This window comes from Aegilops tauschii, chromosome 7, assembly GCF_002575655.3.
Source record: "Aegilops tauschii subsp. strangulata cultivar AL8/78 chromosome 7, Aet v6.0, whole genome shotgun sequence".
Taxonomy (NCBI): Eukaryota; Viridiplantae; Streptophyta; class Magnoliopsida; order Poales; family Poaceae; genus Aegilops; species Aegilops tauschii.
This window is the reverse complement of record NC_053041.3, coordinates 107,937,785-107,964,603: the sequence shown is the minus strand read 5'-3', so window position 1 is coordinate 107,964,603 and position 26,819 is coordinate 107,937,785. Positions and strand designations below refer to the sequence as shown.

General features: G+C 42.9%; 1 protein-coding gene across 1 annotated transcript; it reads right to left on the bottom strand.

Annotated features, from left to right (window-relative positions):
- Positions 1 to 3,429: 3,429 nt before the first annotated feature.
- On the bottom strand, positions 3,430 to 4,942 carry LOC109768410 (hydroxycinnamoyltransferase 4-like). The gene has a single exon (XM_020327131.4). It carries the CDS (start codon positions 4,877 to 4,879, stop codon positions 3,572 to 3,574), a length of 1,308 nt encoding a protein of 435 aa, XP_020182720.1. The 5' UTR covers positions 4,880 to 4,942; the 3' UTR covers positions 3,430 to 3,571.
- Positions 4,943 to 26,819: the final 21,877 nt, after the last annotated feature.

Here is a 26,819-nt window from a genome sequence, read left to right as displayed (position 1 = left end):
GGTTAGGAGCCTGGGCACCTAGGTGTCCCAAGGGATTGACTATTGTCACCCACCCTGGGTGAGGAATAGTTATTCTTCACCCCCCTCTATTTTACCATCAATGCACTGTAATTTTACGTTTCATAAGTTTTGTCTTATTTCCGACGTAAAAAGAGACCGTAAGAAAATATATAATTGTCGTAAAAAATATTTTATGTTATGTAAAATTACAAACGTAAAAACATAGTGTAAAATACACATAAATAGCAAATTTTCTTGTCTTATGACCTATATTTTTATTTTTTATGCCAAATTTTACGTAGTGAACCAATAGAAATGTAACTATTTGAATTCCAAACGTAATTTAATTGTGAAATGATCGTAATATTACCTCGGGTGAAGAATAACTTATTCTGCACCCTGGGTGATGAATAGTGTATATATATATATATATATATATATATATATATATATATATATATATATATATATATATATATATATATATATATATATACATATTATTCCATAGATTTTGCATCTCTCTCATTTGAGTCATACGACAATTGCAAAAAGCCAGTCATAAGCTAGCTAACTGTATAAGGCTTGGTGATCATCCATAGTTCTTTTTTCAAGGAGTCGTCCTTGCTTTTAAATGTGGTCTTAAAGACAAAAGAGGGAATATTTTTTTATGAAAATAAAAGAGGGTTTGTAGCTAGCTATATACGGCAAAAACAGTAATTTTGACCAAGGACATCTTTTGTCGCTAGTTACACACAAGGCACTTCATAGCAAAAACGCTCAAAAGCGATCTGACAATCCACCTTACTTAACCATTAATCCCTTTTGACTCCAGGGTCATGGTCACCACCACACTATACAATAGCACCAAGAGTTTGGCTATTCCTTAGTTGACTAAAATTGTGTTAAATCTCATTCAATGTATTTTACACAAGAGATGGTTTTCCATCGTTCGTGACATCTACCAAACAAAGAGCAAAGGTGTGTGTGTTTGCATTGTTGGGATACACTTTTTGTTACGTTGGGCAGAGGCACAAGGTTTGAACAAGAAAATCTCTAGGAGAGGCATGTATGATCATGCACCAATGTCCGCAAAGCCTTGTGCTATGAATTAATCCCCCCCCCTCCCCCCCCCCCCAAGAAACATTTGAAGAAGTTCATGGTTGTGTATTAGACATGCATGCATGGGCCGTCGTATGGAATAAATAAACTAGAAATAAGACAATATAAAACAAAATTCTAACATTGGTAAAACAATCCAAGATAGATAAATATAACAACTTAAATACTCGTGTCATATCTTAGTAATAAAATTTGCAACTTACACTGATTCATTTGTGCAAGCCCTTGCCACAAAATTGAACAAGAGCAAAACAAAACATCCATTACCGATATGACGTACTTAGAAAATGATAATCCGAATAAAAACTAAAAGACATGTGGCACATTTTATATATGGTTGGCTGCACGAAAAAAGACATGCAACTCCATGTGTAAAATAAGTGTAGCCATGAAAAAATGAACAAGTATTTCCTTTGATTCTTATAGCCTTAGGATCTTCAATGTAAAAAAGAGAATATGTAAAAAGGAAAGAGGATTCGCCATGCTGCCATAGCAACAAGCACTTTTGATTCGGTGGAGACTAGCTAGATCACCTTCTTGAGGCTCTTTGGGCTTATCGGACCGCAAGAGCACATCGAGGAATTTTCCATACTAGATCGACTCAACATTACAAAATATACTCTGAGACTCTCTTCTCTTCATGGTTGTCTGTTAAAACAGAGTCTCTTTAGTCCCAGCCCTATGAATTTGAATATTTGGCTCAACACCCTGCTCTCGACGTTTGTTTGGGACGAGATACTATGAAATAGTTGAAAGCACATGCAACATTAAAGAAAGTCAACCTAGTAGCCTTAATTCGTGCCGAACACTATGTCCTAATAGCAAGGGATTTTCCAAACAAGAATATACACTACCGATCAGTTTTATTATAAAAATATAAAACAAAATAATTGAAGATAACAAGTTGCACATTTTGTATATGACCAGTTGCACACAAAGATAAAAGTGCAACTCTATTGTATCAAAAAGTGCAAACATGAAAAGCAATGAACAAAATTAAATACGAAAATATATTACCAATCAATCTTACAAAAAATATAAAAAAGTACACTAAAATTAAAGTAAATCAGAGAAATTTTATATTTTAGATATGGTCGGTTGCACATGAAATATATGTGCAACTCCCTTGTACAAAAGTGCTACCCTGGAAGAAAAAAAACAAGAGTAAATAAGAGGATACAATATCAAAATAACAATTTATAATAAATTAGAAGATGAGAAGTTGTACATTTTAGATATGATCAATTGCATGAAACAAAACGTACAACTCCAGTGCATTAAAAAGTGCAACCATGAAAAAAATGCTCCAGATAAAAAAAAACTTAACCGGTAGTTGCTCCAACAATACCAACATATATTTCTTTGGGAAAAGCAGGAACTAGATTTTGTTGATTAGTGCAACTAGTAGCCCATAGTTAGGGAGCAAAATACATAAAACATGTAAAAAAATTGGTTGCATTTTTACAAATAAAAAGTGTAGCTTGAGTTCATTGAAAAGTGTGACTAATGCATAATCAGAAGAAGAAAACTACATAAAAAGAGGGTAACTGATAATGTGCAATTTTTGTGACATCCATTTTCACACCTTGAAGACTAAAATCTACAGAATTTCAATTTTTTATAACCATTTAATTCCGTGTTGAATATTGAATCAACACTTCTGATCATTTATTGACAAGTAAGAGTTTATATATTGACTAAAGAATGTCCACTCACAACCATTTATAATACTTCATGGCCATGCCCATAGATAAAGAATAATGAATTAAACTATTTTTAAGGGGTAGGACTATATTTTATAATTACCGCTCGACAAAAACTGAATCAATATTATACTACATTTACAATTGCAAAAAATATGCCCTTTTACCAAAATATTGATCAATTTGTATCTTTCTATTATTTAACCACTTATCATTTTTGCCAGTAATTTTCCCAGCTTAGATTGTTTTCGGTCTTTCTTTGGAATACTACCATGGATTAGGGATTTTTTTCTCATTTTGTACTGGACATACATCAAATTTATACATTGGCACTAATTATGGTTGTGCATTGATTCGGAGTATAAACAATGTGACCATGATTTCGAAATGTATACTTATTATTATAAATTGTGAATGCTATTACAATGCTTATTCTTTTTTCAAAGTATATTAAACACCAAGTTTTTCAACTGAAGGTCTCTAGCCCGTGCAGGTGCACGGGTTGATGGCTAGTTGAATAAGTGAATATAGGGACCAGCTATATACTTCAATCCTGAAAATTATTCTGGGTAAGTTAATTTTATAACTCATTATATTAAAAGATTCAACTGTTATGTTTATTTCTTCATCTTTCTTTCTCTCCCAACGGTTTCTTCTTCCACAAAATCAACTTACCCAAATTACAAATTCAATCAACTTACATGCAACAGTGAATATACAATCCATGCAACGAACGTTGACGATGGCTACATAGTGTACCACACCTCGAGACGGGCCAGCTCGTGGGCGAACATCTTCCTGAACTCCGGCATGCTCTCTGGCTCCAGCGACAGCGCGAGCGTGAGGGCGCCTTCCTTGCCCGGCGCGTTCATCACGTACACGAAGCCGCTGTAGTACATGAGCGCTGGCCCCATGAACGCCGGCGCGCCCCACCCGAAGTCGGCGTCGGAGAGCGACATTCCCATCCAGCTGATGGCGCGCAGGTGCGCGCGCGAGATGCCGCTTCGTGGCAGGTTCATCACGTCCACGCCATCCAGGTAGTCCACCAGAGACCGTGCATAGTCATCGCCCTGGCTCGTCGCCGCGCGCGCGCGCCGAGCACCATAGTCAACCGGGTTAGACACCACCTCCCCGACGGTGGCCACGGTCGACGTCCGGATCACCGCATTCCCGAAGTAGCCCTGCGGGAGCGGCGGCGCCAGGCGCGGGCGCATGTCGATCATGGAGTAGAGCCGCGTCTCCGCGTCCAGCGGCAGGCCCCGCGCGCGGCACGCGCACTGCCACACCAGCGCCACCACGGCGCGGAACGTGGACGCCCCTGCGCACCGCGCCCTCAGCACGCTCACCTGCTGCTTGCTGACCGTGATCAGGGCGCTGGCGTACGTGGACGCAGCGGTTGCCGCGTGCACCGGGGCCGGCTCCGGCTTGTACTCCGGGTGGTCGTACGGCACCGCGCGCTTTTGGCGCGCGGCGAGCAGCCTGTGGTCGAAGCTAGGCGGCACGGGCGCGTCCTCTTTGGTGGAGCCGCGGGCGACGCTAGCCCACGTCTCGACAAAGAGCGCCGCGCTCCGGGCGTCGACGACAGAGTGGTGCAGGGCCAGGCCGAGCACCACACCGCCGCAGCTCAGGTACGTGACCTGCGCTAGCAGCAGGACGCACGGAGGGTTCGGCGCGGGCGTCGGGGGCACGAACAGGTCGCGCATCTCGCCGCACGGCACAAACTCGTTCATGAGGTCCTCCAGCGCGTAGTGATCCGAGCGCGCGGCGACGAAGACCGCGCCCTCGCCGGTGCAGTCGATCTGGACACGCCCGGCGCCGTCCAGCCCGAGGCGGCCGGCCAGCGGGTAGAACGCCACCAGAGCCCTGGCGAGGCTGTCCTTGACGGCGTCGGCCGCGAAGAAGCCCACATGCTCGCCGTTCGGCCGGTAGAAGTAGACCGTGGGCGTGTAGCCCCGGCGCGCGGCGAGGTCCAGGTTGGACAGCCAGACGGCGCCCCCCGGCGTTGCCTCCGCCGGGACGACCATCTCCGTCGACAACACCTGGACGGCTGCCATTGTGTGCCTCGTGTACGTACGTGTCTCTTGCTCTCTTGTGCTGTACACGTGCTTGGGACTTGAGTGCTCTACTGCTGTGCGTGGACGTGGATGCTGTGTCTTCGAGCTCTTTGGATGGTTTATATAGGCAGAGGATCAGCTGTGCAGTAAAGGCGGTGGAGACCCAGCAGGGAGCTCAGTGGGAGACCGAATAAAGTGAAGTCGTCACATGTAAAATTTGGCCGTTTGAGCAAGACCTATCGCATGTCCATATTCTTATTGACCCACTTTCGTAAATGCGCAGACCATATGCTTTTTTACGGTTCTCCTTTCATAAACGCGCACACCTGATTCACTTTCCAACACTTCCACGAAATTTCTCCTTTTGTTACAGTTGCAAAGAACCAGACCATCTGAGCTCTTAGGAGTCACGCCACATGGACAGTTCACTGGAATTCGGCTCAATTCTTGACTCTCCGACCAAATCTGCGAGATTCATTGGAGACACACCTCAACATGTTCTTCGACGTTGCTAGACACAATGCTAGGACGAGGGCTAAGCAGGGGGAACGCCAGTCTGATGCCCCCCTTTTCCCTAAGATTTTAGGGCATCCTCTAAAAACACCTCTCTAACCTGAAAATGGTTTTATAATCCCGAGCTCAAATGCTCCGGCGTGAACAGTAAAATCCAAAAAAAATAAACTGAACTTATTTGGCAACAAACACTGCTTAGTTTCTTGCCTGTGTGTAAATTTTCGTGATGACATAAAATTTGTGGATGTCTGGACGAAAATAACTAAATCAATTCTCCAAAATGCCGTCAAAAATAATATTTTTGGAGTATCAATTTTATTATTTTTGGTCCAGACCTCCATGGATGTGATTGCGTCACAAAAATTTGCATGTAAGAAGATAATTCAACAATGTTTGTTGCCAAAAAAATGCATAAGTTTTTGAAACATGAGGGTGCATTTGAGTTCAAGTGTAGAAGTTCCATGTCCAATCTCTATCCTCTAAATATATAGAAAAAAGAGAGGGAAATATACATGCAACTCTATCATCTTGATTTTCGATGGGTAGGAAGTCTCGGCATCTTCCCATGCTCCCATGTCGGCCACCTCACCATGCAAATCGCTGCCAAACGGCTCCGCCTTCCATTGCAGACTCGTTCATGTTCCCGTGTCACCAACCCGCCTGAGCTTGACGTGACCCACCCAACTGCCGCCATGGCCACATCGCAGGAGTACGCCGCAAACGTCCCTCTATGGCTTGGGCATCGCCGCTATGGAAAGAGCCCTTGCTCTTGAAGATCAAAAATTTTGTTTGGCAATTATTGAGGGATCGCCTGCCATTTGGGACAGAGGTGATCAAGAGAGACAACCCGGGGAATAGGCTATGCCCTCTGCGTGGGGTCCCAGAGACAGGGACCCACATCCTCTTCTCTTTCACGGCAGCAAGGTTTCTTTATAGTTTTTTCTATGAGGCTCTAGGGCCTGACTGGGAGGCCCTGGACGTGACTGGGTTCATTCAAAACAGAGCCAACCAGATCGGTAGGAGGAGACGCCTCTTCTGGCTTGTGTTGACGGCATTAGCTTGGACTCTGTGGATGATGAGTAATAAGAAGGTGATTGAGAGGGTCTTCTTTCAGCAGGCTTTGATCCGATCTTCACATTCCTACCGCTATCTAGGCAGCGCGACTGCGAGCTGCTGGGACTGATGATGGGATGCATGATGCCGCTCGCCGCCTTACCTTGCAGCGGGCCCCCTGAGACCGAGGCCACTTGATGGCCTTTTTATTCTTGTATGCTTTTCCTTGGGCGTGTTTGTGTTGTTGCCCCAGCAGAATATTCTATTCCGATGCACTTAAAACTCTTGTATGGAAGAGGCGGTGGCTTTATTTGTAAAGCGGGGCGACAACCTATTTCGAGAGAATGTGACCGCCTAGACCTCCTCTTTTCGCAAGGCTAGCAAAATGGGGATGCTGCAACATGCAACTTTAAGATCAATGACCATGGTTCTGATGTGGGATACTATCTAGTTGATTCTATCTATCCTACATGGTCAATATTTGTGAAGATAATCTCCATCCCCCAATGTAAGAATAGTGACCACTTTGCCAGGGCTCAAGAAGCTTGCCAGAAAGATATCGGGCTTCTGGTGTGTTGCAAGCTTGGTTTGCAATTGTCTGGGGTCCTGCTACTTCTGAAAATATATTTAATCATATGTAATTTGTTGGAAATGATTATACTGTATATTTCCAAAAACACCATATCAGTGAAGATACTCGTTTGTGTATGAGACTAAATCGTTACATAAAAGTTTATACTTGTACATGAGACTAAATCAGTATTAGAATGTTTATATTGTGACCTTGCTAGTAGTTTGTATGTGATGTTAGTGTAGGAGATATGCCCTAGAGGCAATAATAAATGTTATTGATTATCTCCCTGTTCATAATTATGTTTATGTTCCATGCTATAACTGCTGTGGTTCCCGAGCCCGTATATCCATAAAGGCTCTGGGGAGAACCCATATGCACGTGTGGAATAATAAACGGTAAAATATATTCCTAGTCGCGCCTCTAAGACTAGCTCAAGTGTTGCATGATGATTATGTTTTCCCAATCATGGGCATGTCTATGCCAAGCAACTTTGAGGGCACAATGTCAGGAAGGACATTTGTGTTGAATCGACCCGAATTGATGTTATGCTATGAGATACATTCGTCACAAGTTAATGGTTTATAACACAGAGATAGTTAATGTTTGCATAATTCCTTAGACCATGAGAGTATCGAGTTTCTTCATGCTTGCTTCATGAACTTTGGGGTTTGTTAAACGTCATCCGTAACTGGATGGCTATTACGGCGGCTTACGGGTTCATGGGAAAGTATGTTAAGTAACTTGATAGCTCGAGATTGGGATTTGCTCCTCCGACGATGGAGAGATATACTCGGGCCCACTCGGTGTTACGGTGTCCATCATCATCTGGCCAGACACTGTGATTTGATCACGGGGATGCCGGAACACGAAACGAGAAAAGAGAACAAAACCGGTAACGAGGTAACTTGCATAGTGGACAAAGTGTTGGCCCACGGAGATGCAATAAATCTCACCTCAGGTGTTTGTGATATATCGTGAAGCAACAGGAATAGCTCACCTCAACTGGAGGTTCACTCGAATATTCATTCGTGTGGGTATAGGGGTCAATATGGGTGTCCACGGCTCCGATGTTGATCATTGATCGGAAGGGGTTCCAGGTCATGTCTATACTTCACCGAACCTATAGGGTCACACGCTTAAGGGTCATCTATCTGCTGAATACTAGACAGGGAGTCTGAGAGAAAATCACCGAAAAAGTTTCGGACACCGAAAAGTTTCGGACAGCGGAATCGTACCGCAGAGAGAGGTCACCGGATGAGTTTCGGTGAAACCGAAAAAGTTGTTTCGGGGTATGCCATTAAGTCAAAATGGTTTCGGCACATGCCTGATAATTCTTGGAGGGTGCCAGAATCATTCTGGAAACTTTTTGGAATTTTCAGAAATAAAAACCGAAAATGTTTCGGAGCTGCCGGTACCGCTTTGGCTGTTTTTCGCAGATGAAATTCACTAATCTGAAATTGTTTCAGAACGAATCCAAAATCATTTTAGTGGGTACTGGAATTATTCTAAGACCCACAGAAATATTTTCGGATTTAGTGGACGCGAAAAATTGTCTTCATGAATAGTGAAAACGCATTCTTGTTTGCTTTTCGCAGATGAAAATCACTAAGCCGAAATTGTTTCGGAACGCGTTGAAAATTATTTTAGTGGGTACTGGAAATGTTCTGAGCCCACATAAATATTTTCAATTCGAACGGACGCTGAAATATGTCGTCATGAATAGTGAAAGTGCTTTTTGCTTGGCTTCTTGGAGAAGCCACCTTGAGGGCCTTTTTGGTATTTCCCCCCTTGGCTTCTTGGAGAAGCCACCCTTGGGCTTGGCCTATAAATAGGAGTGGAGGGGGGCTGCCTAAAGGATCATCCCTTCTCACATACATGCCATTGCAATGATCTGGCTTCTTCTCTCCCTCCCAGCGAAATAGTTTCGTAGAGCCGAAAGGCTGTCTGGGTTCCGGCAGGAACTAGTTCTGGACGGCGAAGCCCTGCCGGATAGCTGACACCGTATGTGTGCAACTCTGTAGAGAGGTCGTAGTTTCGATCTTAGTGCCCTGAGGGGCTGTTCGAGAGTGCCTCCCGAAGGGCTGTCCAAGTGACGGTCCGAGTTCTGTGGGTCCTCCCGGAGGGCTGTCCGAGTGACCGTTCGAGTTTCGAAGGTCCTCCCGAAGGGCTGTCCGTGACACCGTTTAGGGGACTGTTCGACCGCCTCCCGGAGGGCTATCCGTATGGCGGATGAGGGTATACATCCTCGCGGTTGGGAGGTTGTAAATCCTAGCTGCGGGGATCTGCACCGCCGATCGTCATCGACTCTACTTCCCGCTGCGCTACGAGTCGGTAACGAAAAAGATCAAACCTTGTATGCAGTCTCCATAGTGGTCCTGGGCTGGTGCGTAGGTCAGAATTTTTTTTGTTTTCTGCTACGTTACCCTACAGTGGCATCAAGAGCTGTGCTATGCGTAGATGCAGGTTTCGATCTAGAATACATGGAGATGTATGGGTATTGCATAATATAATTAGGTAGTAGATGAGATCTATTGCTGAAAATTATTTATGCGGGTGACAGATGAAATCTGTTACCTGACGTTCTTGTTGCTTCCCTAGAATTTGCGTTTGCTCAATCTCGAGACAGCATGGTGGAATTTGACAAAGTTCTGGCAATCCGTGATCCTGATTGATCATGGAAGTGCTATCAGTTCTTTGGGTTCTGCCGTAGTCAAAAGAAAGATGAAATTCGCAGATGAAAGGGCATTGCAGATATTATCTGCACGGGGGTCATGCGTATGACGAAGTTTAGTATGGGGCTCGAGATTTAATTATCTCGTGTTTCATACACCCCGAGATGTTAATCTAGCAACTTGAATAATCATACTTGATGATAAAACGTTGGTAGCTGCGGTTTAAGTCAAAACCTTAGAAGCCACGTAAAATAAAATTTTGCATAAACCGATTAGAGGTGTCTAACTTGGTTTTGCAGGATGTGCATGTGATGTGGTATAGCAGTGCTCATACTAATTCGATTATGTATGAGATGACTATATGATGTAATTTGATTAACATGACCTGCGTGTCATGGTTCGGCATGATGGCTGGAGCCATATGATTGCACTTTAATGACCTGCGTGTCAACCTTAAGTAATGCATTAATTTTATACGCTATGGAGATAGCAATATTATCTGGTGCATCGACAAGGTGGTGGCAATCTTCGCGAAGGTGAACACCAACACGAATGCCGAAGACGAAGAAATGAAATACTTCTCCGTCAGAAAGGGCTATACCATATCATGCTATTATGAATTGCCTGAGATGTTTATCCCTTATGTTGCACCCTTCTTGATTGCGTGGTAGTCGCTTTTTGTTAGGGTGATCTCTCACAAAAATACCAAGTAGTTAGTGTTCTCCCAAGTGTAGCACCGTCACGGCACCTATCTTTTCGGGGTGCGCCGTGTCACACGGGTACGAACGATTAGAGAAGTGTGAGGCGGGTGAGTTGAGACCTCGCAGCGAGATCACTTGGTTGTCTTGACGTTCAGGCATGACCGTCATGAGCTCGGAACACACGCATCGAAAGATGAACAAGAGTCACATAGAGATGTGATTGGCAAGTTGGCCTACCGGTTGAGATTTTTCATCATCAGTGGTGTTACACCAATGGCGAACAATTGAAATGTGGGTCTTGTATCACTCACAATCAATTTTGAGAGACATTGATTTGAGTGGGAGCGCACTGTTGAATTAACATGTTTAATTCTCAGTGCAATTAATTATGAACACTGTCTAAGTGTTTCTTGCAAAATAGTTGTAGAATAATGGCTCGCGTTTCCACCTTCCCTATTAAAATTGAATAACTGTTAAATATCTGGTTAAAACTTTACGATTGGTAACGTAATATGAGGATTGTCCTCAAAAGTGCCGAGAAGGACTTTGTCCTATCGCATGCTTTCCGTATCCTCCCGCTAATGCTATGGATCATGTGACTCTCGTCCTTCGATCCAAAAGCTATAATTCCGTTTCAGTCAAGTGCAATATGTTTGCTTCCATGAAACCCAAACTTCGAAAGTTGGGATAGTTATATGATATTCATGGAACTGAAAATTATTTTCAGATACAAACAAAGCAATGTTTGTTTGCAAGTATTAGTAAAAGTGTTTACTATGCATTTGACTGTTGGGAAAGGGATCCAGGAGAACGCCTGTCATATAATGAAAGGTGAATAAAACAACAACTTAAAGAGAAAGGAAGTGTCCAAAGGGTGTTAGTATGACTTACACGCCTAGGAAGTCCGGGGCTAACGCCACTCTTAAGTTGGGTGCTTCTTTTGCGAGTAGGAGAAATACTAAAAGTTAAACTGTTAGAAGTATAAAGGCAGAAAGAAAGATGACTGGAATATCCAGCTCATGTATGAATGTCATACAAGTTTTTGATGTATAGTAGGCTGGTCAAAGATATAGTTCTTGGGAATTATGGTTAAACATGTTAATCACTAATTCTTGGGTATTGTGAGTTAATCACAAAGATACCCGCTCGATTGCATTCAATTGCGAATCACTGTAAGAGCTACTGTGGCCTAAAAAGACTAGCCAGAAATGAGGTTAAGGTATACACAGGGAACATAGTAAATGTTACTATACCTTCCATCGGTGTATTGCCGTCTGTATTTATTTTCATAATTCATTTAGAGTTTTACAAACTCTAGCCCATTGCATAAGGTATCTTGCAAGAAGGTTGTTCATAAGAGAACCTTTTATGTTCGATGTTATGAATAACACAAGGGCCATACTTTCATTATGAATGAGATGTATGTTATGAATATTGATAATAATACAATACCTCTGGGTTTACTTTCATAATTCATTTTAGAGTTTCATACACTCTAGCCCATTGCACAATGTTTGTTGCAAAAGAGTTGTTCATAAAAACAACAATTGTTGTTAAGTATTATGAATAACATGAAGGGCCATGCTTCCATCCAAGATGGGACGTATGTTATGAATACTGAGGGTAATATGATACATCCATACCACTGACGCTAAATGTCGCAAGATTAAAAGAATACCACACAAGTGTGGCACTACATTTGGTCACATTGGAGAAACCCGCATGGAAAATTCCATTATGATGGATTTTGAAGTCTTTTTGATTTTGAATCATCTGACACTTGCAACTTTCCTCCGAAAAGTGAAGTGACTAAAATACCGTTCACAGGCCATAAGGAACGAACAACAAACTTATTAGTGATCATACATTTGATGTGTGTAGTCCGATAAGTGTTGTTAGTGGTGGATTTATTTATCTTCAGAAATGACTCAAGTAGATATATGGATATTTACTTGATGAGACGTAAGTCTGGATCTTTTGAAATCATTCGAAAGGTTTTCAAAAATGAAGTAGAAGTTATTGTAACAAGAAAATTATGTTTCTGCAATTTGATTGCACAAAGGAATATTTGAGTTACATGTTTAGCGAATGTCTGATGAGTTGTGAAAGGGGTTTCATAACTTGCACCTCCCGGAACACCACTGCAAGTGAAAAGTCCGTGGAGATGTAATCTAACCATTTATGACATGGTAAGGTCAAAGATGACATAAATAAATTTGCCATTATCCTTTTTAAAGTGATGCTTTAGAGACTGCGGCACTGAAAAGGGCTACATCGGGTCTGTTGAAATGAAGCCATGGTATGGTACGCCCAACCATGTTGTATCTTTTCTTAACATTTGGAATATGGGGCTTGTGTAAAAGGTTACAAACCTATTCCAAATCAGACAAGTGCTACTTTGTAGGTTATCCCAAGTCATTGGGTATTCCTCCCTCACTATACTGAGGCAAATAGGTTTGCCACAAAGAACGGTATGCTTTTAAAGAGAATGGTTCTTTCTAAAAGGTGAGTGGGAGAATAGTGCAACTCGACGAGATAAACAGTATCTTCATCAGATCAAAGGAAAGAGACCTTGGAAGTAATTCCAGAGTTTCCTACTGCGACTGATACGGAAGTCTCTACAATAAAATGTATGAACTTCGGTCGAACTTGCAGCTGAACCACGTAGGCAAGGCTCGTGCAAACCTCTCAGGTGCGCAAACGAGATATTGTTGGTAGACAACATTATACCTACGATACACAAGGAAGCGTTGATGGGCCCTGACTCCAGAATTGGCTAAATGCCAATACAACCCGAGTTAGTTTCCATATAAGTGATTCAAGATTAAAACCTTGATACACCTTTCGGAAGACTTAGAGTCTAACGAATATTTATGGAACTTAAAACTGATACGGATAAAAATGTTTTATCCATAAAGCTCGACTTGTTGAAATAACAAGTTCAAGAGTTGACTACGATGAGGTTGTTTTCATCGTAGCGATGCTTAAAGTCAGTTCGGGTTGAACTAGCAATTAATACATATTTCAATCATGAGATATGAAACATGGATGATAAAAGGATTTCCATCTGATGGAAATGAAAGCTAGGACTTGTATATGATACATTCCAAAGTAATTTGTCGATCCAGAGGATGCTAGTAGGTATGCAAACTTCGGAGTTCCAGCAATGGACAGAAGAGAGCAAAATGGAGTTGGAATCTTCGTGTTTTGATGAAATGGTCAAAGGGGTTTTGACTTCATCAATGGGTAACGAAGATGCTTGTAAGTCAAGAAAGTAAGTGGGAGCGTAATAATATTTCTAAAAACCTTATGTGCTTGGCACATTGGTAATTGGAAATAAATTTCTTGACACAAATTAGGACTTCATTTGAAAATAGTTTTTCGATGAAGTGCTTAGGCTAAATAGCCTCAATATTAGGCATGATGATCTATGGAGATAGATTTACCTAATGGGGCTAAGCAATGAATACATATTGACAAGATGCTAAAACCTTTTAGCATTTAAAATGCCAAGGAGTGATTCTTGCCAAAGTCACATGGAAAGAGTTTTTGCAAGACTCGGTGTCCCAAAACACTGATGAGTAAAATACATGATGCAGATTCCACACACTTTTGTGTTTGGATTAATCATGTATTCCATGTTATGTAAAACAACCAGATATGTCCGATACTCCCAAGGTGTTGCGAGTATGGATACCAAAGTGATCAAATTACTGATCATGGGACAACAGTGAAAGATGTCACAGAGTACTAGAGTAAGTACTGATGACATGGTTTTCTCGCAAGCAGAGATCATGAAGAGTTCGTTGTAAAATGTTACACCGATACAGTCTTCATCTTTTCTCCATGCGATTTTCGATTTAAATTAAGGGTTTTGTGTAACACACAATGTGGTGGCACAGTTAGTTGGAATTTGTTCAAACTAGTTACTGTGGCGAATTCTATAACAAGGGCTAAGTATGTTGATGCTTTAGAAGCGACAAAGAAGATGTTGAATCATATAGTTCATTCATGAACTTAGTATAGTTCCAAGATGGCTTTTGACAATGGGACACTACTGCAGGTAGTTGCTCCATAACTCAGTCTGAGGAATCCAGGTTCGACCTGTGATTCACATACATACAAAGCCAAGTCCACACAAAATATGAATTTTGTGAAAACGCAAGGACATGCAAAGATACACACGGAACTGAAGTCGTCAGATCCGTTGGACATCAGGCTATACCACAAGCGAAGCATATTTACACCGGTGTGCCACAGGTGTGAAGTGCATTAGCATAAGCTAGATTATTGTCTCTAGTGCAAGTGGGAGTCTGTAGGAGATATGCCCTAGAGGCAATAATAAATGTTATTGATTATCTCCCTGTTCATAATTATGTTTATGTTCCATGCTATAACTGCTGTGGTTCCCGAGCCCGTATATCCATAAAGGCTCTGGGGAGAACCCATATGCACGTGTGGAATAATAAACGGTAAAATATATTCCTAGTCGTGCCTCTAAGACTAGCTCAAGTGTTGCATGATGATTATGTTTTCCCAATCATGGGCATGTCTATGCCAAGCAACTTTGAGGGCACAATGTCAGGAAGGACATTTGTGTTGAATCGACCCGAATTGATGTTATGCTATGAGATACATTCGTCACAAGTTAATGGTTTATAACACAGAGATAGTTAATGTTTGCATAATTCCTTAGACCATGAGAGTATCGAGTTTCTTCATGCTTGCTTCATGAACTTTGGGGTTTGTTAAACGTCATCCGTAACTGGATGGCTATTACGGCGGCTTACGGGTTCATGGGAAAGTATGTTAAGTAACTTGATAGCTCGAGATTGGGATTTGCTCCTCCGACGATGGAGAGATATACTCGGGCCCACTCGGTGTTACGGTGTCCATCATCGTCTGGCCAGACACTGTGATTTGATCACGGGGATGCCGGAACACGAAACGAGAAAAGAGAACAAAACCGGTAACGAGGTAACTTGCATAGTGGACAAAGTGTTGGCCCACGGAGATGCAATAAATCTCACCTCAGGTGTTTGTGATATATCGTGAAGCAACAGGAATAGCTCACCTCAACTGGAGGTTCACTCGAATATTCATTCGTGTGGGTATAGGGGTCAATATGGGTGTCCACGGCTCCGATGTTGATCATTGATCGGAAGGGGTTCCAGGTCATGTCTATACTTCACCGAACCTATAGGGTCACACGCTTAAGGTTCATCTATCTGCTGAATACTAGACACGGAGTCTGAGAGAAAATCACCGAAAAAGTTTCGGACACCGAAAAGTTTCGGACAGCGGAATCGTACCGCAGAGAGAGGTCACCGGATGAGTTTCGGTGAAACCGAAAAAGTTGTTTCGGGGTATGCCATTAAGTCAAAATGGTTTCGGCACATGCCTGATAATTCTTGGAGGGTGCCAGAATCATTCTGGAAACTTTTTGGAATTTTCAGAAATAAAAACCGAAAATGTTTCGGAGCTGCCGGTACCGCTTTGGCTGTTTTTCGCAGATGAAATTCACTAATCTGAAATTGTTTCAGAACGAATCCAAAATCATTTTAGTGGGTACTGGAATTATTCTAAGACCCACAGAAATATTTTCGGATTTAGTGGACGCGAAAAATTGTCTTCATGAATAGTGAAAACGCATTCTTGTTTGCTTTTCGCAGATGAAAATCACTAAGCCGAAATTGTTTCGGAACGCGTTGAAAATTATTTTAGTGGGTACTGGAAATGTTCTGAGCCCACATAAATATTTTCAATTCGAACGGACGCTGAAATATGTCGTCATGAATAGTGAAAGTGCTTTTTGCTTGGCTTCTTGGAGAAGCCACCTTGAGGGCCTTTTTGGTATTTCCCCCCTTGGCTTCTTGGAGAAGCCACCCTTAGGCTTGGCCTATAAATAGGGGTGGAGGGGGGCTGCCTAAAGGATCATCCCTTCTCACATACATGCCATTGCAATGATCTGGCTTCTTCTCTCCCTCCCAGCGAAATAGTTTCGTAGAGCCGAAAGGCTGTCTGGGTTCCGGCAGGAACTAGTTCTGGACGGCGAAGCCCTGCCGGATAGCTGACACCGTATGTGTGCAACTCTGTAGAGAGGTCGTAGTTTCGATCTTAGTGCCCTGAGGGGCTGTTCGAGAGTGCCTCCCGAAGGGCTGTCCAAGTGACGGTCCGAGTTCTGTGGGTCCTCCCGGAGGGCTGTCCGAGTGACCGTTCGAGTCTCGAAGGTCCTCCCGAAGGGCTGTCCGTGACACCGTTTAGGGGACTGTTCGACCGCCTCCCGGAGGGCTATCCGTATGGCGGATGAGGGTATACATCCTCGCGGTTGGGAGGTTGTAAATCCTAGCTGCGGGGATCTGCACCGCCGATCGTCATCGACTCTACTTCCCGCTGCGCTACGAGTCGGTAACGAAAAAGATCAAACCTTGCATGCAGTCTCCATAGTGGTCCTGGGCTGGTGCGTAGGTCAGAATTTTTTTGTTTTCTGCTACGTTACCCTACAGTTAGATCAATATGTGAGGTCAACATGCATATTATCAATCATTTGTATTAGATGTACAAACATGAGAAATTTTAATATATGACGTGGACTTGATAATAATTAGGTTTCACTTGTGCAATAGCTACATAGTGATCTTTTGGATGGGACAGACAAATAAATTTGTTTAAGTAAATTTTCCTCCTTAATAGGAAGACAACATAATGGTAAGTGTATTTGTTTTACTTTGTCCAAATCTTGTTTCCCCTCATTTCTTTGTCCATTCTAAAATACATAACACATTAGAATCTAAGAGTCTTTGAGATGTAAACTTCATTATTTGGTAAATTATTATATTGCTAAAGGGTAGAGAATTTCCCCATATTTTTTTGCAATACATTATTTATTTTTGAAATGCACTAGTTGTATTTTATCTGTATACTTGACAACTCTCTGCCCATTATACTAATTCTTCAGTCAAGTTGCTCTGAGCTACCACTCACTTCCATCTATTTGTCATGTAACATGACCAAACTTATCTGCAAAAATAACATGAATAAGCTGACATGGATAACATAGTTTTAACATATGAATTCATTCCTTTCAATGACATGGTGTCTTAAATTTCAAATAATTTGAAACAACATAATTTGAATAAAAGTGTATCAAAAAACCATTCACTGAAAAAAAATATAGAAACTCATGAGCCATAGATATTTTCTATGATAGTAAAAAACATACATTTGGTCTAAATTTTATACCAAAAAAGCTTTTCCTTACAAAATTTGGGTGATTTTTCACCAAAATCATGTACAATTGCTAATAAATTAAATTACACTATTTTTAAAATTATTTTGTTAAAAAGGGTTGTAGATCTGCGTTGTGGATAATGATGAGGAATAAATTCTCCAGACAATGCTGGTCTTAATATTTCTATAGTAGTATCAACCTCTGATTTGTGCAAGAACATGCCCTCGTTACTACCCATTGAGCCTTCACCTCCATGCACATCTTGTGCTTGATCTCTTTCTTTTGTTAGTGCAGGCTAACTATACCCAAATGCTATGGGTGATAATGCCATCAAGTTTAATTTCAATTACAAAAATCCAGTTGATTTTACCCGACATGTTGTGTCAGGAAGACATCACAACAAAGGTGAGAGACACTTTGTCCAACTGTCGCTGAAAACGTTCAAGTCACATTGTCCTGGACATGTAGCCAAGCGTTGAGACAACTCATCAAGCAAGCACCAATAAACTAATTAAGTACTAATCCACGTTTTGTCATAGCTAGTCGGAATCCAATCTTTGACTATGTGCCACATGCGATGAATCATTGAGTGAGTCGGGCCTAACTAGTTGCACGGGATAACCCACCTCTATACTCTGAAGTAAGGTCCAAACGATCAACGGAATCCTCATGTGCTGAGGTTTGACTAAAGAAATAACGGCTGACCTAGTGAAGCGTGTAGAGTATGTGTTGTCTGGGTGACATAGTATGTTCTGGTTGAAGGGTGGTTGTTAGATGTAATTTAGAAAAGTTATTTCTCAATCATTTTAAATGTAACAAAACTTATAACATAAATCTATTTTTAGGAAACTTGTAATATAAAGCTGCTTACAATATGTTTATGTAGTAGTTAGCTAGTTATGCAGCTTGTACTTTGCTTTCATTGCTTTTATCAATATATATACTACTAGATAGTGTATGAATAACTTTGAATATTTACCGTTGGTTGAAGACAATCCGATGAAAAATAGGTTGCAAAATCTAGCGCTATTGGCCGTTGGATATCCATGGTTGAGCTTAATCTCTAGGCACAAATCTCACAATACAAGCACTAATCCTTTATTCTAGGATCTTCCATAATTTAATTATTTGAAAACATTGCAACATTTCTTTAAATGAATTACCTTTTTTGACTTTATAATTTACAAAAATTCACAGTATGCACAAGCTTCCTTTATTCTAGGATTCTCCATACTTTAATTATTTAAAAACATTGCAACATTGCTTTAAATGAATTACCTTTTATTGACTTTATAATTTACAATGGACGATATGCACAAGCTTCGAAACACAACCACTTCTCCTTTGCTCTATAATCATTCATCCTTTCATTATCCAAACTTTTTTCTTATTCATTTTTAGTGTATCATTTACAACACACAATATGCACAAACCTCATATCACAAACACTTCTTATTAGTTCTAGACTCTTCCATACTTTAGTTCTTCCACTTTTGTCCTCTTCTAAAATAATTGTAATTCATTTTTACTTCATGATTTATTTTTGTCAAGGTTTATGACAACAGTAGCTACTCAAAATTGCAATGTGAGATACCTAATGACAAATGGGTTGCATATATTTCACATGAGTTTCAAGTAGTATTATGCCATGCAATCTTCAAATATTTTTGTAATTTTTTTTCAACAGGATAAACTATGAAAACTATATGTACATCTACGCCATGCATATACGACTCTCACTTTACATGTTTACCTCTATTATAATGTGGTATGTGTATAGTAATTCATACTTTTTTTGCGATCAATTCATACTTTGTTTTTTTTACATATTCATAATTTGGTTATCTATAACCTACGTACAATGCACATGTACCATTCTAGTATGGGCTTAAAGAGGCAATTAACATAAGTGATTTCAAAGCTAGAACAGGAAGTGCGTGAGGAAAAGGTAAAGTCGTGGGTGGCGGGTCAGTTTTTGGGTGTGAACCACGATCAACGATTAATCTATGACCACGGCCGGTCGACCGTCAAATTAGTTTTTAGCTCGAGGTTCACACGAGCCACTCTGAACACGATAGATCAAGTTGGTATTGGTATAATACGACCTGGCAAGAGTCCTCAGCTATTGGTTTTAATAACACAGATTCCAAGCCTTCGCTCGCTGGAGTTGTCCAAGTGCGTGACATTTTTTTCTGAGAGGAAGTGCGCGACGGCTTTTGGTTTTGATGGTAAAGAGTCTTCTCTATGTGAGGATCATCGATGTCATGTTTTGTCATGCAGGTGAAGTCGTCAGCAAGCAAAGCAGCGCACGCGCCTACTAGTAATCATAAACATACATAAATTTTGGAAAAATATACAGTCAAAGTACTTTTTCTATATGACATTTTTTCTTAAACATAAGTTACAAGTTTACGAAGTTACTTGCGATGGAGACAGGAGTTGAAAACTTTGTGAGCTATTTATTTTGGTAATAATACAAATTCCAACTCTTCATTAGCTGGTCTCATCAAAATATTCAACACTATGCTCATCATCGATGTTACTACAGAGAAGACGGCGGGGAGACGAAACAACGTTCACACACCGTGGTTCTTTTTAGGGGAAGAAGCCCCGCAACTTAGGCCAACTCCAACGCAGGACCCAAACGGACACGTGTTTTGCTCGTTTTTCGTCTGATCGCCACTTTAGCCGCTATCTAGCTTTGTTTGCGCCGTTCTGACCAGTGCACCCAACCGGCTGACCAATTGGTCCGGCTAGGCCATTTTGCTGCCCAATTTTCTCAAATTAGACATTCTATAAATATAAATCAAATAAAAAATTAAAATAAAACATTACTCAAGATTACACAAATATGTCAAATAGTTTTTTTATTACAACATAATAAATTAAATTGCATAGTTTACAACCAAATGAATTTGAAATTGTAACAAATATGTTGAAAGGAAAAGAGCGGATATATCTATTGGTTGTCTATGTGAGTCCACATAAGCTCAACCAAATTATTTTGAAGTTGAATATGAGTTGTCCAATCACACATTTCTTGATGAAATTAGGTGAGTTGTGCACATGCTGCCGCTCTATACACAGACTCAACGTTCTCACCCTAGAAATCAAACCCTTTGTCAAAGAGGTTGTCATCACGTTTGTGCATGATCACACAACATGTCATCACCGCCCACATCTTTTGAGTGCTCCATGTTCTAGCGGGGTGCCGAACAATAGCCCATCGATATTGGAGCAAACCAAAAGCACACTCCACATCCTTCCTAGCATTCTCTTGTTCTTTGGCAAACCTAGCCCTCTTCTCTCATACGGGCTCCCAGATTGTCTTCACAATAGTTGCCCACTAAGAATAGATACCATCAGCTAGCCTTGTTGCATTGGTGGCCATTGGCCTCAAAATTGACATGGTTTGGCCTTCAGAAAGCCTAGCGAACACCAGAGATTGCTAAAGCATGTTGATGACATTGTGAGAATCTACCATACTGAAAAAGAGTGCCAAATCCAGATATCATGTGATGCTACAGCTTCAAGTCTGACCGTGCAAGGCTTAACATGTCCCTTATATTCCCCTACCATGCAAAATGACAGTTCTTCCACACCCAGTGCATACAATCTATGCTTTCAAGCATCCCTGGAAAGTCTCTCAATTAATTGGTCGCTAACACCCAAGTTGTATCTGCAGCATTTGGTTCTCTAAGTACTCCGGGTCAAACACTGCAACGACAACTTTGCAGGACCTATACAATTCCTCAAGACATGCTCACCCACAAGATCATAAGGAACTCCGTATGAAAGCATCCGAACAGCTGTAGTACATTTCTGATAATAGGAGAAGTCAACCTTCCCAAGGGCATTAGACTTGCATTTGAAGTAATCAGCATACCCCATTACTCCCTCCGGAAGAGGGTTGAACACATGTCTCGCCATTCGGAAGTGTCGCCAAAAAAGCTTAGCATTGAAAAGTGGGCTTGCAAGCTGGAAATAATCATCATAGAGTAGGCAATGGCCGCTTTCTCTATTACGATGCAAACCCGAAGCATGGCCCGAGATGGATCCCCTAGACATTGGTTGCTGGCTCGAGCTGTGCTCTTTGACGACCATAGTAGCAACCATGAATTCCTCATCGTTGGATGATGCACATAGGGTGTTTTCCAAATAAACTCATCCAAGCTATCCACCATTGCCCCGTCGGAGTGGTGAATCCGTACCTTATGGTGTGAATGAGCCTCTGCCGGGAAAATGGCCAAACACCCTGCGGGCGTCGACTGCCGCGGGTGTGGATGAGTCACGGACGGGGAAAGGACCAGCCCTCGGTTTGTCGCAGCAGGCTTGTGGAACCCTGCGGCCTCCGGCGATATCCGTGGAGGTAGAGGTGCTGCCGGCAACCCGAGCCTCTACGTGCCCTGTAGTCCTCCGACGGTGGCGAGTAGAGGCAACAACGTCGACAAACAATGGGCGTCGGTGACAGCGGTAGCAGTGGGGTTGTCGGTGGATGTGATAGAGGGGGTTGGGGCGGCGAGGATGCAGTCGAGGGGGTCGGGCGATGGCGAAGCGGCCGGAACTGGGTGCCAGCGGCGAGGGCGATGAGGTCGGGGTGTTGTAATAGAGGGGTAGGTGAACAGTGGCCGTTATGCCACACACACGGGCGGGCCGGGAGGGACAAGGGGAGGGCATTGCGGGCGTCCGCAGCATATCCGCTTGGACACAAAACCGGCACAAACCTGGGCCAAAAATGGGTCACGACAAACAAGAAAACAAACACTCGCCCGTTTGCGTCCTTGCGTTGGGCCGTTATTTTTGTCTGCCCTAACCCAAAGGGACATGAATGGACCAAATTGCATTGGAATTGGCCCTAGGCCAACCCTATTTGGCGCGTGGGGGTCGCAACTTACCGAACGAGCGCGTACCCCCTTCACCCGGCTTCCACTACGTATATTTGGTTCGGCGCATTAACTCTTTCCGATTTTGGGAGGTTCCATAACCTCCTTTCCAAACCGGGTTTTTTGCGTGTTTCTTCTTCGACTTTCCTTTTTTTGTTCTTTTCTTCTTTTTCATGTTCGTCTATTATTTTATTTTATTTTATTTTTATTTCTTTGAAAACGTGAACATTTTTAAAATCATGAAGTTTTTTTGAATTCATTAACAGTTTTTGAAACCTTGAACATTTCGAGATTTGTGTTTTTTTAAATCTTGAACATTTTTCGTGACCATGTTTTGAAATTGTGAAAAAACAATCTAAAACCCATGAACTTTATTTTTGAATAGGCAATTTTTTCTGAATCGATGATTTTTTTGGAAATTGGGGATCAATTTATAAAATTCATAAACATTTGTTTTTGTTTTGACGAACATTTTTGGAAATGCATGAACATTTTTTGAGCCAGCAAACACTTTTTGAATGGATAAATTTTTGTTGTAACTCCCAAACATTAAAAAAATCATGAACATTTGTTCAATTTCACGAACATTTTTTTAATGCACACCATGTATTCCAAGTCATGAACATTTTTTTTCAAAATTGTGAACATTTCTGAATATGCGAACTTGGTTTTCTAATGACTAATATTGTATTGAATCCACGTTATCTCTTGAACATTTTTTTTAATTTAAATACTTGTTTAAATCCCGAAATATTTAAAGAATTAAAAAATCAATGTGACATTTATAAACAAATATAGAGTGTAAAACAATGTCCTTGCAATCCAGAAAACATGTTTCTCACCGTACAAAAAATTTACGTTAAATTTTATAAAACAGTAGTTGTTCTATGGCTTAGTGGTTGCGGTTGTTGGTGTAGAGAGAGCATATCCTAAGTCCGAACTCCCGCGGCTCATCTTTTGAGCTTTTAAACAGAAAAAAGCAGATGCATCGGCCTGCCAGTCACTGCAGAGGGAGGTGCGCTGCAGGCGCCGGTTTGTAGAAATAGTAATAACCGGTGCCTGCAGCTCCAAATAGGGATTGCCCGAAATAGGACCTCTCCACAGCTTACAGCACCCAGATGACAAATACACCGAGTGGCCCATGTTATTCCCCGGGCTATTGGGTGCTCCTCTATACATCAGCGATGACCTGTTTGTTGTGTGCTTGTGCAAGCAGGAGTCTCACTCGTGGGAGCTGCTATGTGCCGTGCGCAGCGACTTCTAGGCGAGACTGCCCTCCAGGTTGCCATCAATGATCATCACCTGAAGTGTTTTTATAACCTTTGTGCCACCCATGCAGTACACGAACGGAGACGAACTCCCCTCAAGTTGGGTTTTCTGTGAGCCGCCGCCGTCAGAGATACTTGCTCCCCTCGTCTGCAGTTGCCATTTTGGTGCCAAGAGGGTTGGGGGTGGGGTGTTAGAGTAGTCATTATGGTACACGACTTTTAGTTCAAGTCAGTTTTGTACCCCTACCCCAAGTCGGTTTGTACCCTCTTATATACTCTTGTATGCCGCACCAAATCATCAATAAGCAACAGTTTTATTCAGCTTTCATGGTATCAGATACCGGTCCCAGGGTTTAGGGTATGGCTCCGCCAACGCCACCGCCGCCGCCGCCGCCCGGCTACTTCGAGCGCCGGGCCGCACTCATCGCCAAGGCTGCCAACGCCGCGACCGCTTCTCTCTCGGCCCTCACCATAGCTCCACAAAACTACCCTGCACCCATCCTCGCCGCACCAATATCTCTTGCTGACACAATCTCCGACGTCAGCCCCTACATCCCCATAGTTCTTGATCTCGCCGCCCACAACTACTACCATTGGAAACATCTCTTCGATCTCCACCTCGGCCGCTGCAACCTGCGCTCGCATGTCGCCGCCAACTGTCTTCCCCGCCCCGACGATCCGCAATGGTTGAAAGACGATCTCGCGATCGTCCAGTGGTTCTACACCCGCATCACCACCGAAATCTTCAACATGCTCGATCACGACGGCGCCACCGCTGCCAACATCTGGCACTCCCTCCGTCAGCTCTTCCAAAGCAACACCGACGCTCGGAAAAACGCTCTCCACACCGAGCTTCGCAATATGGTGCAAGGAGACGCCCCGGTGAACCTGTTCTGCCAGCGCGTTAAGACCATTGGTGATGAGCTCCGCGAACTCGGCGATACAGTTAGCGACTCACAGCTAATCAATATCGTCGTCGTCGGCCTCAGCGAAGACTTTGACAAGCAAGCCTCGTTCATACCGATGATACGGCCCCCTCCTACCTTCGCTGAAGTTCGTTCCTTGCTACAACTCGCGGCGGAAACACAAGCTCGCAAGGACTCTCGCCCCAAGGTCTTTCATGCTGCGGCTCATCCTCCTCTGCCATCTACACCAGCGCCGCCTTCCAGGCCGGCTCCTGCCGCCGGGCCGTCCGCATCGTCATCTGTTCAACCGCCCCCAGGCTGGCGTCCTAGTCTGAACTACCGCGGCAAAAACCCTATCTACAGGCCACCGTCGACTCGTTCGGTTCCGCCTACGACATCACCAACACCGAGTCCTGCAGCACCCACCAGTGCTCCATCTGCGGTTGCATGGCGGCCTCCTCATGATCCTTGGACGGGGCTTGTTCAAGCATGGCCCATGCCCTGGTCCGCTCCGTCCACCCTCGGTGCTCCGCCGGCATACTCAGGTGCCTGGCAACCCGGCCTTCGGCCGCCTACTGGTGCTCCCGGGGTTCTCAACCCCTGACAGCCGGCCAATGCCTATCACGCCGCCCCGACGTATGCTCCTTATGGTCATTACAGCACCGACGGCGGCGCCTACTACACACCTTAGCCGGCCGTGCTCCCGACGCCACCCCCACCACAGCCGGCCAATGCCTACTACACTCCCTAGCCGGCCCTACTGCCTTCACCATCGTATCCACTGGCACTGCTTCCGACGCCACCCTCACCTGCGACGCCGAGCTGGGATCAAGCTGCCTTTCTCCAGGCCATGAATAACTTTGCTGCACAAGGAAACTCAGGTACGGATTGGATCTTTGATTCAGGGGCCTCTAGTCATATGTCTGCATCTAGTAATTGGTTATCTTCTTGCACTAAATCTCCTTTTCCTTCCATTATCCTTGGAGATGGATCATCTATTCCTATATATTGTGTTGGTCAGGCTCAACTTCCCTCTTCCACCAAACCTCTTTTACTTCGCGATGTTCTAGTTGCACCCGCCCTCATTAAAAATCTGATCTCTGTTCGCCAATTTACTTGCGACAATCTAGTTTCGGCTGAATTTGACCCTTTTGGTTTATCTGTGAAGGATTACCTGATCAAGGCCGAGATCGCTCGCTTCAATAGCTCCGGTGATCTTTATTCTCTTAATGGAGTTCCTGCCGCCACCCCTCCAACATCCATGCCGGCCTCCGTCGATCTCTGGCATCGTCGCTTGGGCCATCCCAACCCCGCCGTCTTAGCTTCTATGCTTAGTGAATTTACCATACCATGTAATAGGGACTCTCATAATTCTGTGTTTTGCGAGTCTTGTCAATTAGGCAAACATGTGCGTCTTCCCTTTAGTTCCTCTAGTTCTTGTAGCACTTATCCCTTTGAATTAATACATTGTGATTTATGGACCTCTCTCATTGCAAGTGTTTCGGGTTTTAAATACTACCTTGTTATCCTAGATGATTTCACCCACTTTGTCTGGACTTTTCCTCTACGCAACAAATCCGAGGTCCATTCTCTTTTCCTTAATTTTCAACGCTATGTGTCTGTTCACTTCTTCCTCCCAATTCGCTTTATCCAATGTGACAATGGTCGCGAGTTTGATAATATTAAAAATCGTACTTTCTTCTTACAACAAGGCATCCTGCTTAGGTTCTCATGTCCCTACACCTCCCCTCAAAATGGTAAAGCAGAACGCTCTCTTCGCACCCTCAATGATATAGTTCGCACTCTCCTCATTCAATCATCTATGCCTCCCAAGTTTTGGGCTGAAGCCCTACACATGGTCACCTTCCTTCTAAATATTCGACCTTTCAAAACTAAACCCAACACTACTCCCTATTATTCCCTCTTTCTTTCCCACCCCGACTACTCCGCGGTTCGTGTTTTCGGCTGTCTCTGTTTTCCCAATGCCTACGCCACTTCTGCAAATAAATTGTCACCACGCTCTATCCCATGTGCTTTTCTCGGCTTCTCTGACGAGCACAAAGGCTATCGCTGTCTCGACCTTCACACAGGACACGTTCATGTCTCTCGTCATGTCACGTTTGCTGAGCACATTTTTCCT